Source organism: Chinchilla lanigera, unplaced genomic scaffold, assembly GCF_000276665.1.
Source record: "Chinchilla lanigera isolate Chin_1 unplaced genomic scaffold, ChiLan1.0 scaffold00027, whole genome shotgun sequence".
Classification (NCBI taxonomy): Eukaryota; Metazoa; Chordata; class Mammalia; order Rodentia; family Chinchillidae; genus Chinchilla; species Chinchilla lanigera.
Window position 1 is genome coordinate 21,469,475 of NW_004955428.1, and position 15,800 is coordinate 21,485,274.

The window sequence follows — 15,800 nt, forward strand, 5'->3', positions numbered from 1 at the left end:
ATTCTTTTCTCTCACAGTGCAGCCTTGGAACATGCATCTTGAAGGTGGAGTAATCCATCATGGGAAATGGTCCAAAGCCAGCCTTTGTATAAAACATTTACCTGTTGTGTCATTTCAGTGATATGTATGTGTCAAATTTGTGTTTGATACAAAGCTTTGTATTTGCAGAAAACAGATTATTGGTGAGAATGGATGTTAAGAAAAATGAGTAATTTTTAGATCCTTTTTTTCAACATTTTGAGTTCTTAGGTAGATGATCTAAGCCAATAATCTAGATGGTAATAGGTAGATGTTTTTATCATTCTAATAATCTATTGCTACTTCCATCTAAATATTTTAAACTGTACTGAATCTTTCATTTTCTTAAATTTAGACATTGCTGCCTGAGGTGGGAAGTCCACACTCTCACCAACTCAGAATGATAATGAGTATGATCCAGCGAAAGAGGCCATACTCAATGAAGGTAAAAATGAGATTTTGTTGTTCCCTTTCTTCATGCCTTTTATTTACTATTCAATTAAAGACCTTAAAAACGCATATTCCACATTTTCATGTGGTCTACATAGGTGTTTGATACAATAGATGGTGAATGTTTAAATTTAAAAAGTATATTATAGGAAAATACCTGTTGCCATTACGCTCTCTCAGAATGCTGTCCGTTGCTTCACCTCCATCCCATTGTTTGGCCAGTTTTCGAAGCAGTTCAGCACGTCCCCTTTTGTGACTGCTTTCACTGCGGTGTGATGAGCAATGCCGCGGGCGCTGCTGCTCAGCTCAGTGCAGCGCGAGGGCGGGCCGGTGGGAACAGTACCGCGCGGCCCCGCCGCCTCGTCCGGCAGATCTGCGGCGGCTGCTGTGGCAGCCCGTGGTTCCAGGCCCTGTCCCATCTCAGCGCTGCAAGGGTTGATCCTGTTTTCTGGATTACTCCCTCCCCACAGGCTCTTTTCCCTAGCTTTCAAGATTCACTAAAATTGCTGCTACTCTAAAACTGTGCTTTCCTTTCTTTGCATTCGTCCTACAGATATTTATTGAACACCTGCAGCATACCAGCCATTTTACCACCAGGCTTCTTGAAAGACTTGTCTGTGCTGACTGCTTATCTTTAGCAGCACTTACAAGGTTGACTACCTCTTCCTCAAATTATCTCTTCTGTCAGCTTCTAAAACATTTTATGCTCTTGGTTCTTCTTTCTCACTGACCGTTTTTTTTTGCTTTTCTCTGCCCACTGTCCCTTTAAGTGTTAGTGTTTTCCTAGCATTGTGTACGTGGCTTCTTTTCCCACTCAATGTGTTCTCCCTAGGCCACCTGATCACTCATCATTTAAGCTACTCCCTGCGTAGGGCAATGAGATGAGATTGGGTTTTGGAGCACACTGATGTGTTTGTGGTCTCTGGTAACAAGGCCCAAAGAATGTTGCCTTTAGGCCACTTGCACTAGCCAGGACTTCCTTGGAGAGGGTACCTGGCAAGTAGGGAAAGGGACAAGGGATGATCACTTTAACATTCTGTTCCCCCTCTTCAGGACCATGTTCCTCCTTGCAGGAATATAGAGGAGAAAAATAACCACAGACCCCTTGAGGGGATGCCATCGCTTTAAGTATGTCAAGACAGCCCACCACCTACTCCCATGGATCCACTCTCGTGTGACTTTCCACTACTTTCTGTATTGTTCTGGCACAGGTGGTGGGCTGTTCAGCCTCATAGACCCACATGGTAGCTCCAGATATCAGAACGCCATTTTATCTGAAATCTGTTCTCCAGAGCTGAAATTCATTCCTTACTCTCTTTACCACAGTTCAGTGGTAAAATCAGATACGGTTCCTTGGAGGAAATTGTACAATGAACACCATGTGAAAATCAAGTGAAAGGCAGCAGCAGAAAATATCCCACAGGATAAGCAAATATAAGCCTCCTCCCATTAATTCCCACAAAGTAAATTCTAAATAAATCAGAATTTCAGTCCTTCCCTCTGCATTGTATCATTCCGTGCAGTCACTGTCTGAGGCTGGACCACATTGCTGCCGCTTGTGTCTTGAGAAAGACAGTAGCATATCAGAAGTGGATGAACCAAAATATCAAGAGTGTGGCCTTCCTTCAGGTTCCTCAGGATGCGACTCTGAAAGTTCCTCTGGAGAAATTCCCATTAGGGGTCAGTGCCACTTTCCCAGGAGGAGTGGAATCCACTGTGCTCACAGCTATTCTGGTGCCACTCCAGGGCCCAGTATCGAAAGCCCGGACATACAGGGATTGTACCACAGGTTGTAGCATTACACCTCTGCACCTAGCAGTATGTCTTTTTCTCTGACATTGGAAACTTGATCACACAAAGGAAATGAAGACACAGTCAAGACTGAACAGGAGAAAAAGTGGGAATGGAACAGTAAAGGAAAGTATCAAGGCATAATCACATAGAATTAACTTAGTGCAATGGTAGCAGCGGTAGTTGTTATGTTATCACAAGTTTTATCAAGTCAGGAGCACCTTAAAGCTTATCAGCCAAGGATCAATGCCAAAGGAAAAAAGCAAGTGGTGCTGACAGAATTATTCTACTTTATAACTACAATGCATGATGCAAAACCGGGGAGGGCTGAGCCTCCCTTCACAAATCACACATCTCTTCCTTGCTGAGGGGAAGGGGCTGGTAGTTGCAGGTGCTTCCACACGCAGGCCCGTCAGTGACCCTGCGTTTCCATACCAGAAGCAGATGTCATTTCCGCTTGCCATCAGTTGACACAGTTACTGAGTTTTTTCACATTTTCCTTTTCCTGTGAAGTCTTAAATCCATTGTGTGTCTTCCATTTATGATACATCTCTATTCGGAGGAGCCAAGTCTCAGGTGTTTTGCAGCACACATAGCTGTGGCTACACTATGGACAGCACAGTCCTGGAGAATGACAAGCACAGGATTGCTCTGCCTGTGTCGACCTCTGCAGTGCCTGTGAAATCTACGCCCTTCCCACCTCCAGTGTCCTGATGCAGGTCCTGCTTGCGTCCCACCTAGATGCTCCAATGACTTCCTGTCTAGTTCTGTCATTTCACCTACATATTAATACCTACTGCCACCAGTCAGCTGCCTCGTTTCATTCTTCTGCACCTTCACTGTATCATGTTTCCTGCAAAAGCCCAAACTCATGCTTATGTTAACTCATCCTAACTCATCCTTTCACTGCCTTTTAAAAGCCTGTGATAAGGCTAGCTGGGAATATGGCTCAGTAGCAAGGCGTTTGCCTCACATGTGTTAAGCCATGGGTTTGATCCCTAACAATGCAAAACCAACCAACAAATAAAAGCCTGATAGTTTACGTACCTGTCATCTGTATTCCTGGTACACGGTATTCCAATATGGATGCTCTGTAACGCCACCGTATCCTTTAAGGCTTAGGTGACAGTGGCTACCAGTGGGAAGCCTTTCCCAAAGGACTCTGCAAACGTTTCATTTTTGCCACTTAAAACTGTACGCAATGGTTTTGTGGTCTGGGGTCAGTTCCTCTTCCACTGCGGATAGCAGGTCCTTCTGTGTCATCCTCCAAGGCGTCTCACAGGTAATGGGCATCCTATGCTGTTTGGTGACACTGGAACAAAACTGAGTCACACTCAGAAAATCTTTGTAACCAATTGCTGTTGTGTTTTCCTAGCTCACAATAGTAAAGCAGAGAGAACAGCCAGAAATGGTTTTTCGACAGTTCCTGGTAGAAGACAAAGGACTTTATGGAGGATCATCTTACATGGATTTCCTTTGTTGTGTTCACAAGGAAATATCTCAGCTGCTTAACTGAATCATCTCCACTGTCGATGTTGCATTTCTAAGGAGACAATCTCCTTCCTGGTGCCTAATTTTGCCAATGAGAAAAGGTTAATTTTCTTTTCCTGATCATTTTCAGAATAGCTTTCCAAGATGGCATTTAGAACTTCAGCTTTGGTGCTAAGGTATAGAGCCAATGAAGGTACAGTTGTACCTAAAGAGAACAGCCTTTTTCTGACTGCACAATTTTTAATCTCTAAAACTGACTGAGTTTGCATTTCCTGAACAGTATAGTGTCTTAGTCCCTTTCTTTGTTGCTGGGACCAGATACCCAACACCCACCACTTAAAGGAGGGGAGGCTTATTTTACTGTCCACAACCGTGGTCAGCTCCAAGGCCAAAGCAGTATGTGGAGGGGCACAGTGAAGGAAAGCTGCTTAAGTCATGGTGGCCAGGAACTGGAGAGTGAAGCGAAGAGCCGGGGCGAGATACACCCTTCGGATCATGTGCCCAGTGACCCATCTTGTCCAGCCGGCCCACACCTCCTCACAGCAGGCCAGCTCAGAACCCATCAGTCAGAACCCATCAGTGGACCAAACCCCGTGATCTAGTCACCTCCCAAACATGACTTTCCGGGGGCATTTTACATTCAAACCATAATATATACTTTACACTCTCAATGTTTTTTCTTTGTCTTAGACATATAAATTATTTTTCAAACTGTATAGATTTGAGGTACAAAGTTGTCTTGGTTCCACTCCCATTTGCCATGAGGGAGAACACAAATGTTACAGAATACCTGATTTTTAAAACGTATCAATCCATTGAACACATTTTCAGTCTCAAGTTTGCATAGCAAACTTTTGGTAAGCTTGGAATCTGATAGAACAATTTTTGTTCTACTTTGTCTATGTCAAAACTATTTTCCAGTTGTTTGGTCTATAAAATTGTCTTTATCAATATTCATAATAGCTCTTTGTACAATTTTACAGTTTCTACTTGTATATAATGGATCTTAACCAGTATCAATAAATCACTTCATATACACTGTGTAGAACTTTTTCATTTTTATATATTTTAGGATTTTAAAAATAAGGATAGTATTCAAAAGTGGCCAAAAAATTGGATGGATTACAAAAAATCGGGATAGTACAATTTTTTTTTCAAGGTTGGTAAGTGTTAGGTAGTAAATCTAGAAAACAGGAACTTAAATATCTTCTTTCAGGCAAAATAAAGGCAACACAGAACCATTACTGGTGGATGTATGTATACCACTCAGAGTGGTTTTCAGAGCTGTGACACGTGTTGTGTGTCTGCCCCATTCAATTTTATCAACAATATGGATAAATAATAGGAAATGTGTAATGGAGTTCATATCATGTCCCAAGAGCTTTCTTAATGTTCTGTGAACATTTTCGTATTTAGTCCTTACAGCAGAACTAATCCTACCCCATTTACATATGAAGAAACAGCTGGAAGCAATTAAGTACTATGTCTATGATTACTCGGCTAGTAAGGATTATTTATAAATTCATAGATGCCACGAAGTTGGATAAATGCAACCCCCCCCATATTAATCAACTGGCAGGATGCTTCAGGTTGGAGCAGATGAGTTTAATAACAGCCATAAGCACCAAAATTTGTCACTTGTGTCCAAAAAACAAATGTGCATGTAGGAAATGCTTTTTGCAAACAAGAGGTATTAAAGAATTTGTGTTTATTATAATAAGTAGTGGGATGAAAGCAAATGTAAACCTCAAACTACTTTATTTCGACAATAGGAAAAATCCAATAAACAGTGGAAAAGCTTCAGTGAGCCATGAAGTCTGAAAGAGTGCTCCCCAGCCTCAAACCTTGAGAGGCACTAGCGCAGGATGGCTGGGAGCACAGGCTGCAGAACCAACAGTCTTGTGTATCTGCTCCACCACAGACTCTGTGATCCACACAAATCAAAACCACTCGTGTATCCCAGTCTCCTACTCAGCTGTTTCAAGGATGAAGTTAATAAATACAAAGGACTTACACAATTACTGTCTCACAGTATTTAAGCATTCACTGCTGTTATTTCACTAAGGTTTTTAAATTAAACTTGCCAAGGGTTATGAAAACTAGAATTACTGTTTACCGTTGTCATGCGTATCCTGACATCCTCAAAAACATCAAGCTGTTTTTAAATGCTAACAAAGTGTCCGCTAAGCTTCAGAAATCAAACTATACGATGCTTCAGTGTTAAAACCAGAACTTACATACATACATACATATACATATGTATGTATAGTTGATGATCCATTATGAAAAAAGAAAGTTCACTGAGAAAGGCACATTTTTGAGTCTACTAAATGGTATGACCTTTACTTTCCCCAGAAATTTAACTTAATGACAGCAGACAGAATAATTAAGAATTGCCTATTAACTTTTTATGTTTATCCAGATGGGAAAATGTTTTTCTACCAACATAAGAGCAAAGATCAAATTGTAGATTGATATTTTTGACCATAGAAAGGTGAAGTGAAACTGAATTGGAGTGTCTAACCCTTCCAGAAAGGTCAGTCAGTAAACGTCCAGAAGAGCAACTGTCTGGGGGATAAGGTTTGTTTTGAATTATACAGATTTTAATTGCTGAAAACACAGAAATGGAATATCGACCAGCATGGACAAGAAGAGAAACAGAATTCTTTTATCTTCATCTCTTTGCTTGTTTCCTGGCATCGTCTGAGAAAGTGAGGAGAAAGATTCTCCTTTCCCTAGCAGACACTTACAAGCAATCCTGTTAGAAAATTTTATTTAGCAGGCTTTTTTCTTTGAAAATTCTCCTTCCAGTGGGTGCAAGTGCTCTATGTTTTGTGGCCAAAAATGAATTCCTTCTTCACTTGACAGTAGTTTTCAGGTAGTTCAAAGGTATCACATGTATGTCCCTATTATGTCTTATCCAGGCTAAACTCTCCCACTTCCCAAAATACAGCATCATACACATGATTTCCAGAGTTACTGTCATCCAAACATGAAAATCCAGTTTTAACAACACAAACAAAGTCAGTTTGGGCAGGCAGTATTACCAGCCTCCAGGTAAAGAAACTACAGTAATGATTGCAGATACAGTTTCACTAATGTATGAGTTGCATAAGAATTAAGCTATGCTTTTTACATATATTTTTAAATTGTTACTAGTTATAAAAATAAACTCTTGCAACAAAAATTTGTAACTTTAAGACCTTTTATACAAGCCCAGTATTTGTCAGGCTGAGCTGTTCCCTAGGTCCATAAAAAACTGTTAAATATATATCATCCATATCTGAAGAACAGTTTTATGCTATCCCATGGGGACAGCGAAAAGATTAATATTTAGATTAATAGATAGCATTTAGATTTATGTTTCCTGATCAATACTTCAGGATCTAATATGCCTACGTGGCATAAAGGTTATTACATTTATGAATTGGGCAAGATTTAAGCAGCATATGAATTCTAACAGTAAATTAGTGTGCAAAAGATAGTCTCGTTCTAATAAAAAAAAGTCATGTTTTTATAATAAACCTAACTGCATGTGCACCTCTAGCCACAGGGAAGCTTTACTACCTTTGTCCAAACTTAGTCAAAGTTCTCTACTCTCACTATACTTGGGGGAAAGAAATGTAAGCTATAAAACTGAGCCTGTACTTACCATGCTATCAGCCTTGCTACTTAGACGAGGCCAAAGACTCTACCTATGTAACTAACCTAAATTATGGTCAATATTATATCACAATCTTATTTTTTACCAAGTATTAAAGACAACCCAGAAGTTGTTTTGAAACGCATAAGCCTATAAAATAACAACCAATATCACAAGACATTTACACAATTACCTGCATTATTTAACCACCACTACAAGCTTCTAATATATCTCAAAAAATTATTTTGACTTTTTGTCCTCTGCTTTTAAAAAGATAAAACATATATATAAAAGCAACATGATGAGGTCATTCTCGTATGATACTAACAATTGTAAATTACGAATTTGTACAAGTATAGGATTGTCTTAAGAGGTGTTTTATGACAGTTTGGCCTAAATGTCTGCATTTTCTCCCATTGAGCAGATGGGTGGCTTGCAGTCCTCACAACTACATAGGCAACTTTAAATTATCACCCATGTCTGCAATCTTATTGGTGTTTGTTCCAAAGTAAACCAACTATATAGTGTAGTTTCAAAATGAAATGATTCCTTGTTCCAAGAGAGTAACTTTTTTTCCTCTTCTTTTAGTAAATTTGGTCACATAGTATTTACAGGACAGAAATTAAAATATGCATGCAGTGTTTAGGTAGTCTAATTTTAAAACATTTTAGCTCCTGAAAGGGTAAGCAAAGGCTGCAAACTAATTATCAACCTCTTAAAAATTAGGAAGATTTCACATGAACATCACATGACTCTTTTCCCTCTGTACTGACAATTAGCTGGGGTTCACAAGTGATGCCCAGCTTACCCAGGGGACAGGCTTTCAAATTTTCACCCTCACTATAGGCTCCCCACCTCGGAGGCCAAAGTCATTGGCTATGTACAAAGGTACTCTTTCACTACTCTTGCTTTTCTTAACATGAGAAAACCAAAGTTAAAAAAACAGAAGAGATAGATAAATGGCAGCTAGTAAATTCTCCCATGCTTAATATGCAAATGTGTCTACAAAAGACAACTACTCTGGAATAAAACAAATTCCTGGCCCACTTCATGTACTAACAGTAATTCTAGTTACAGAAAACAAGACTCAAATTTCAAAGGTTTAAAGTTTCATTAGAAAATTGTAAAAAATAAAGCATTTGTCAAGAATAATAGTATAATTTCATCAAATTCATTTAAACGTAAGTTACAATATAGGAAGAGAAATAACAGCATGAAGTAATATACAACTAACTGGTCTGCACAACCAGCCCCTTAAAAACAAGTATCACACCATATGGTTTTAGTAAAAAGGAACTTCAGTTCCATTTTCCAAGTTACATTCTTCAGTTGAAGGTTTTCTGTATTGCTTTTACATGAAATTTTTTCAATATCAAGGTTTATGTCATCCCTCATCACCAAGTATTTATTCCCCCAAATGTTTATGGCAAACCCAGTAGAGACCAGGCGTCTCTATTAATGCTTCCATTACTTTTACTTTGTTGGAGTATGAGACTGCTCTGAAGGTCAGTGAAGTTCAAATCTACACCAGAGACCTAATACTGGGATATTTGTCCTCATTTGCTTCTTGAGAGGCATGATTAAGTGTCATTTTAGCTACACAAAATTAAAATTTATTTTTAAAAAAATTTTAAAGGAAAAAAGACCCCTGAAGTCTACTTTTTTTTATCATTTCAGCAAGCAACTGGTAAAACCCTGACACAAGCTGACCATCTGTCCAACTCCAGTCTATCAGGTCTCCCAAACAGTTTCCCCTTTACTGTGACAGCAGTGGCAGGATGTGCCTTATACTGTCAGCACTAGGATGATAACCACAGATCAAGTCATCTGTGTTCAACTATTTCTAAAGAGTAAAAGCCTTTGCAATGAGTTGGAATTAGAGTAAACGCGGTCCCTGAAGGTGAAGCTACTTGCGTTATTCAATTCTGGCCAGGCAGATGCACATGACAACAGCAAGATCACTCATTTATCCTACACCAAATCAGAAACGGTGTGTGTGACAACTGCAAGAGAAGGGGCACAGCTGCTCCTGGTAGCTTAGAGAAACTATACCTAAGCGCAAGCTGGAATGAAGTCCTAAAATCTCCCACAATGAAAAGGGGCAGAGGGGCCTACAAGGAGGATCAATGTGTAAAAGTTATCGAGGTGGAAAGCCCCCTCTGTGTGCTCCTCCACGGCCCCCTCTAAAGCCACCTCTTTCTCCTCGGAAGTTGGATCTATTTCTTTCTCGACCACGGCCAGTGGAAGTTCCCCCTCTCCCTCCGCCTCTGGGAGCTCCACCACCCCGGTCAGATTTAGATTTGGGTGGAGGCGACTTGGGTCGAAGTCTCTCAATTTCCTCTGTACATCCAGTCAGGTAGGAATTTGGGGCGCTGAAATAGGATGCATACGTTTCTGCATTGTAGTTGCTGTTTGTTAGCGTTGGTCCAACTGTAAGCCAGCCTAAAATTTAAACACAAAATCTGTTTTTATTTGTATTCTTTCTCATTGACCGTCTAGGGACGAATTCAAAAGCCCTGTGCATTTTAAAGACGCTCCCAGCACTCATCATGCATAGCACTTAACCACAGTCATGTTTTAAAGACTGTGTTTTATGTATCTTGTTTCTCTTAGATCATAACTTTTATAATATGTTCTCATTTTCCATTTATGTTCTACATTCTGTGATAACAGCACTTGGAAAAAACAGTGTATACTACACAGAATTTGGGCTGTTGACAATTTAAAAAGTTACAGATAACCATCCTATTTAATGCTTGGAATTCAAATCTTGAAAGCAATTATTGCTTTACTCTTCCCAACCACAAATATTTTCAGCTCCAACTCCAAGCTCTAGTTGACAGGCCCTAGAACTCCCAAGTCATGTTCCTATTCTTTTCTACCTTTCCGTGGGCAAATGACTGGAACAGACATTTCACAAAAGAGGATACACAAATAATCAAGTACATGAAAAATGCTTGATATCACTAATCGTCAGGAAAATGCAAATAAAAGCCACAGTGAGATACCATCTCACCACAGAGTGGTTATCACCAAAAGGACAAAAAAAAAAGCTCCATGAGGACAAGAAGGGAGAACTGTCATGTATTGCTGGGGGGAATATCAGTAAATATAGCTATTATGTAAAATTATACGGAGACCCCTTAAAAAACAACTCCATATGATCCAGCCATCCCACTATGAAGCATATATCCAAGAGAAATGAAGTCAGTGAGTAAAGAGACACTTGCCTTTGCATGTTTATTGCAGTACTGTTCACAACAGGCAAGATAAAGAATCCATCTAGGGGTCTATGATGGATGGATAAAGAAAATGTAGTACACATACATAATTCTTATTCAGCCATGAAAAAGAATAAACCTCTGTCATTGGTAGCAACATGGAACAGAACTGGAGGACATTATAAAAGCTGATCTAAAAGAAGTAGAGAACAGAATAGTGGTGAGTGCTAGGCAGGGTACAGAGAGAGAAAGATGGAGAACGGATGGCTAACAGGTACAGGAGCACAGGGGAATAGGAAAAGTAACTTGTGATGTTCTGTCGTGCTGTACAGCACAGTAAGCTAACGATGGCTGGCAATAATTGCTTGAATATCTCAAAATGGCTACTACCGAGAACTGTGAATGTTTCCAATACAAAGAAATAAAATATGTCTGATGTGATACACCAGTTACCCTGATCTGATCATTACATATTGTACATATTTACTGAAGTATCACACTGTACTATATAAATGCTACAATTACTTTGTCAAAATAAAAATATATTTTAAAAATAAATAGAGTCGTGTATGGTGATATACACCTGCAATCCCAGCACTAGGGAGGTTGAGGCAGGAGGATCATTTCAAGTTCAAGGCAAGCTTGAACTACATAGCTAAACCCTGTCTCAAAAAAAAGACGAATCAATCGATCAATCCCAGAGGATTTTTAGGGCTGTAAAACTATCCAGTATGATATTACAGTGGTGGATACATGTCTCTATACATTTGTCCAAACATACACACTTCATACAGCACTAAGGTGGCATCAATGTAAACTACTGACAGGGTAATTATGGTGTCTCCATACAGATTAGCCAACTATAACAAATACATCACTACGGGGGAATAATGTCAGTGGGGAAGTGACGCATATGTGGGGGCAGGGAATACAGACGAAATCTCTGTATCTTTCCCTGAATTTTGCTGTAAACCTACAACTGCTCATATATGATTTATAGCAAGAAGAGAAATCAAATATGTACGAATTTTATTTTACATGTATGAATTTTATTTTAGAACTATGTCCTATTCTTCACATCCAAATCACAAGGAATCATGAAGTTGACTACTTTTCTCTTTTTTTTGAGACAAGGTCTCACTATGTAGTTCAGGCTGGCCCTTAACTTATATAGCCTAGACTGGCCTCAATGGCGACCGCCTCATGGCGGTCCTCCTGCCTCAATCTCCTGAGTGCTAGGATACAAGCATGCCCCAGCACACCTGACCTGAAGTTGACTTTTAAACTGACTTTTTAAAAAAAATTGCAGTCCTACCTGGTCGAATTGTACTATCTCTTCCAAATAGATGAAGACGTCTTCTTCCAAGACAAAAATGCTCAATTATATGAAAAATTTCTACAGGTTTTTCTATATTTCCAATTTCAGGTTCTTCTGTGATAATTAAGTCAATATCAACATTAGCATGAATAAAGTCCCCATCTGTGCTACGCTTCACAGTTCCTTTGATCCCCATAAGGCAATGTTCCTAAACAGTAAGAGAAGACACATTAGTCTCTTTTCACCAGTTATCACATTCCTAACATTTTACATTTCTGATGTCCTCATTCCACAACAGTCTTCATCTCTCTGCACCTACGGTCAAAAGCAAGAAAGGAAAGCCTGGATCTCTAGATGTGGGAAAACTGCAAGGTCGACAGGAAAAAACTTGTTCCCTTCTGTACTCTCCCTCATAATATCTAATACCTCCAGAATCCTTCACTCCTGACACAGATGTGTGCCATGTTTTGTTTTTCCTACACCAAGCCATCTTCCAGTTCTCTGCAGACACCATCTACTTCATTAGCACAGACACCCCAACCCCGCTCCCTGTACGTTAAAGGCTCAGTCCCATCAGACTGAGCCCTGACTTCAAATATCAGTCAGGTCCAAGTTTTCAACTGTGCTTCTGATCAACAGGCTACCTAGTCAATTAGAGGTTCAAATGATTCTCTCCGGGTTGATCGTAAATCAGAGTGGCTCATGGAATTTAGGCTGGTATTACAAAAGGATATAACCCAGGAACAGCTGGATAGGAAAGATGCACATTTTAAGGTATGGGGCAAGAGGGACAGAGCTTCCAGCCCTCTCTGGGTGTGCCACCTTCCCAGCAAGCCCACAGCTTCACACCTAGAAGCTAGGCTTCTCACACCGTCCTTATGTGGGTGTGATTCCAGCCAAGAAAGACTTAGTAAGGACAACCCTCCCTGCAGTGGCTCCTTAAGGAGCAAAGAACAAAAACCACTGAAGCCTGACTCGCGTAAGTGTCATATAAAACCAAAGTTCTCAGGGGTTCTTGTGTAGAAAAAAGGAAAGAGAAATGAGAAATGTCTCTGAGCTGGCCAGCTATGGGTCTTATTTCTTGCTTAGCTTAGAGAAATATTCCAGAAGTCAGGGGTATTATAAACCCATACCCAACCTAGACACAGGGCAGCTTGGAACAAAGAGGAGTATATACTCCACTCCTCAGCACAGTGGGAGCTGATCCAAGGCAGTGAACAAAAAAATTTTAAAATTAACTTGGGTATATTCCTGTAATGCTCAATGCTATTTAGTTAAGTCTTAAAAAGGACTTTTCCACCACAATTCAACCACATTTAGTGACTTAGAAAATCTTGAGAGAAAAAAATGAGAAGAAAGAAAACAAATAAGGGCAATACCTTTGTTCTCTGGAAAACAGCCTTTGGATCTAAAGTCTTGGTTTTCCCAGGATTGTTTTTATTGGTTTTAATCCAACAAATATCTTCACATCTTCTGTAACCCCATTTTCGTAAACACTGGAAATAAATGAAAGAATAGACATCTTAAAGAAATAATATTTAAAACAACCAACTGACATCAAAAAAACTTTCTAGGACACTAAATTCCAGAGTGTTATGGTAATTTTACTTTAGTGCAGAAACAGAAGTAAAGTAGTATCAGTCTTTAAGAATACAGCCAAAATACAGAATGTGTAATGTTCTAAACATTAATATAACAATACTGTTGAAGATAAAACATTGAAGAATTACAACATACACCAAGTCTTTAATACAAAGTAGACATTCCTAATCAGAAAATGTGAAATGCTTCAAAATCTAAATTGTTTTGAGTATCAACAGAATGCTCAAAAAATTTCAAATGTTAGAGGATTTCAGAGCTTGAATTTTTTTTTTTTTTTTGGTACCGGGAATCCAACTCATGACCTTATGCTTGCCAGGCAGGTGCTGTGCCACTGAGCTATATCTCCCCAGCCCTAGAGTTTGAATTTTTGGATTGAAGTCTAAGCAACTATTTCAAAATCCAAAAAACTACCAAATCTGAAACACTTCTGATCTGAAGCACTTTAGACAGGGTTATTCAACCGTTACTACCTTCTACTGTCAGCAACAATGATGGGTTTTAAATGATAATACTCAGATCCTATATAATTAAAAGATAATTCAAAAAGTAATTTGATTCCTGTCCCTCAATTTGTATCCTCTGACAAAGCTAAAAACTGTGAAAGCCTTTCTAATTGATAATTCTCTTCAGATTAGAGTCCAATAAAACTTTATTTGTTCTCAACAACTACTAAAATTCATACTTGAATCATTCTATCATCTATCTATCTATCTATCTATCTATATCTTTATGGGGTAAAACTGTATTTTTATCTTTATAAAATCTTGAAAATAGAGATATGAGCCCCAGTATCCTAGAATCTATTATTTATGAATATTTAACAAACACTAGCTAAAAAGCCATTCAGGATGGCATTTTGAGCACCTACCACATGTTGGTCTGAATAAAAACATGAATAAGATACAGTCCCTGCCCAAAGTTAACTGAAAAGTAGGGGAAGATGAGAAAATTGTGTAAAATATTGTTGGCATTATGATCAATTACGCATAAAAATACAATGGAATATAAACCATTTTCCAGAAAGGTTCCTACTATGTAAGGTGAGAACACACCTGAAAATGAAACTGAAGTTTTATTTTAAAATTTGAAAAGATCAACATTATCATAGCAACACTCCCTAACCTACAGAAGATACATTCCAGGACTCCTGGTGAATGCCTGAGACCACCAATTGTACTGAATCATATACATACTGTTTACTTTCCTATACAGGTATACCAATGATAAAGCTTCATTTATAAATCAGACACAGTAAAAGATTAACAAGAAAAATAAAATACTATCACAACAATATACTGTAATACAAATTATGTGGGTGTAGTCTGTCTGTTTTTCTCCTGTGTGCACACACACACACCCAGACTGCTGCTAAGTGAGTAATGGGCAAGTAGCAACTACAGCATATGCTGAAAGGGATGAGTCAATGTGCCAGAGCAGCCAAGATTTCATCCTGCTACTTAGAATGATATGTAATTAAGAACATGAATTATTTCTGGAATTTTCCATTTAATATTTCCTACTACAGTTGACGGTGGGTGATTAAAACCACAGAAAATGACACTAGGGGGCACAACTACAGGTTCCTGTTGCCAAGTGTTTGTTTTGTTCTGGGAAGTCACAAACAGACCAATGGCCTAACTCTTATGTACTGTATTTATTAATCGGTAGAAACTCATGAGTATTTCTCAGGATGAATTATTTTTGTAATCATTCTTATCAAACTATAAACCCTCCTAAGCACTTTCAACTTAACTTGAGAGGTTAAAAGTCAAGACTAAAGCCCTTACATTAGAGTTAAAAAGGTAAACACCAATATGCTTATAAAGACATACTGTATATTTTTCTTTTCCATAGTATTTTGGAAGAACAACCATCAACATTTTTTTGTAAGAAAAAAATTATGGCAATATTCAATTGGAATACAGTTATAGTCTTACCTTGGGATTAACAAATGACAGAAGTAATGATGTTAAGAACAGTTTCAAACTCACTATGTAATGAATATAATTATAAAATTTCAATATTTAAGCACAAATTATTCTCATTTTCCACTATCTCATATAATCCTCCTTAAAAATTTTTTACCTGTCAAATGGGCTCTCCCCCTCGGGCGGGGAGCGCCAGTCTTCCTGGCTGGCTAGCTTCCTGCCTGCTGGCTCCCTGAGGGTGGGCCCCTAGCGCACGGGGAGCCTCGAGCGGGGAGCGTCAGTCTTTGGACCGACGACTCACTCCCGGCCTCAGGGTTTCCCGGAAGGAGGGCTTCCGG

At 39.0% G+C, this 15,800-nt stretch overlaps 2 protein-coding genes and 1 long non-coding RNA gene across 5 annotated transcripts in view; 1 reads left to right on the forward strand and 2 right to left on the reverse strand.

Moving 5' to 3' along the window:
• The window catches only part of Sec24d (SEC24 homolog D, COPII coat complex component), a 93,521-nt gene extending 87,666 nt beyond the window's left edge, over positions 1–5,855 (forward strand). Inside the window, exons 21-22 of one of the 2 annotated variants that reach the window (XM_013515265.1) lie at positions 374–463; positions 5,523–5,855. In XM_013515265.1, coding sequence (XP_013370719.1) covers positions 374–463; positions 5,523–5,564 — 132 coding nt within the window. In that variant the 3' untranslated portion in view covers positions 5,565–5,855. Of the gene's footprint in view, positions 1–373; positions 464–3,634; positions 4,790–5,522 lie in introns of those variants that run through there. The other variant, XM_013515264.1, reaches the window with a different exon arrangement.
• Positions 2,530–3,628, reverse strand: LOC106148761. Its single transcript, XR_001234432.1, has 2 exons — positions 3,307–3,628; positions 2,530–2,883 (listed from the first exon to the last, which is right to left on the reverse strand). It is a non-coding gene; the product is annotated as an uncharacterized LOC106148761 (long non-coding RNA).
• Positions 5,856–6,506: 651 nt separating the features above from the next.
• The window catches only part of Mettl14 (methyltransferase like 14), a 31,750-nt gene continuing 22,456 nt past the window's right edge, over positions 6,507–15,800 (reverse strand). For both annotated transcript variants that reach the window (XM_005386800.2, XM_013515267.1), the window contains exons 9-11: positions 13,312–13,428; positions 11,930–12,140; positions 6,507–9,835 (exon numbers count right to left, since the gene is read on the reverse strand). In XM_005386800.2, coding sequence (XP_005386857.1) covers positions 9,531–9,835; positions 11,930–12,140; positions 13,312–13,428 — 633 coding nt within the window. In that variant the 3' untranslated portion in view covers positions 6,507–9,530. The remainder of the gene's footprint in view (positions 9,836–11,929; positions 12,141–13,311; positions 13,429–15,800) is intronic.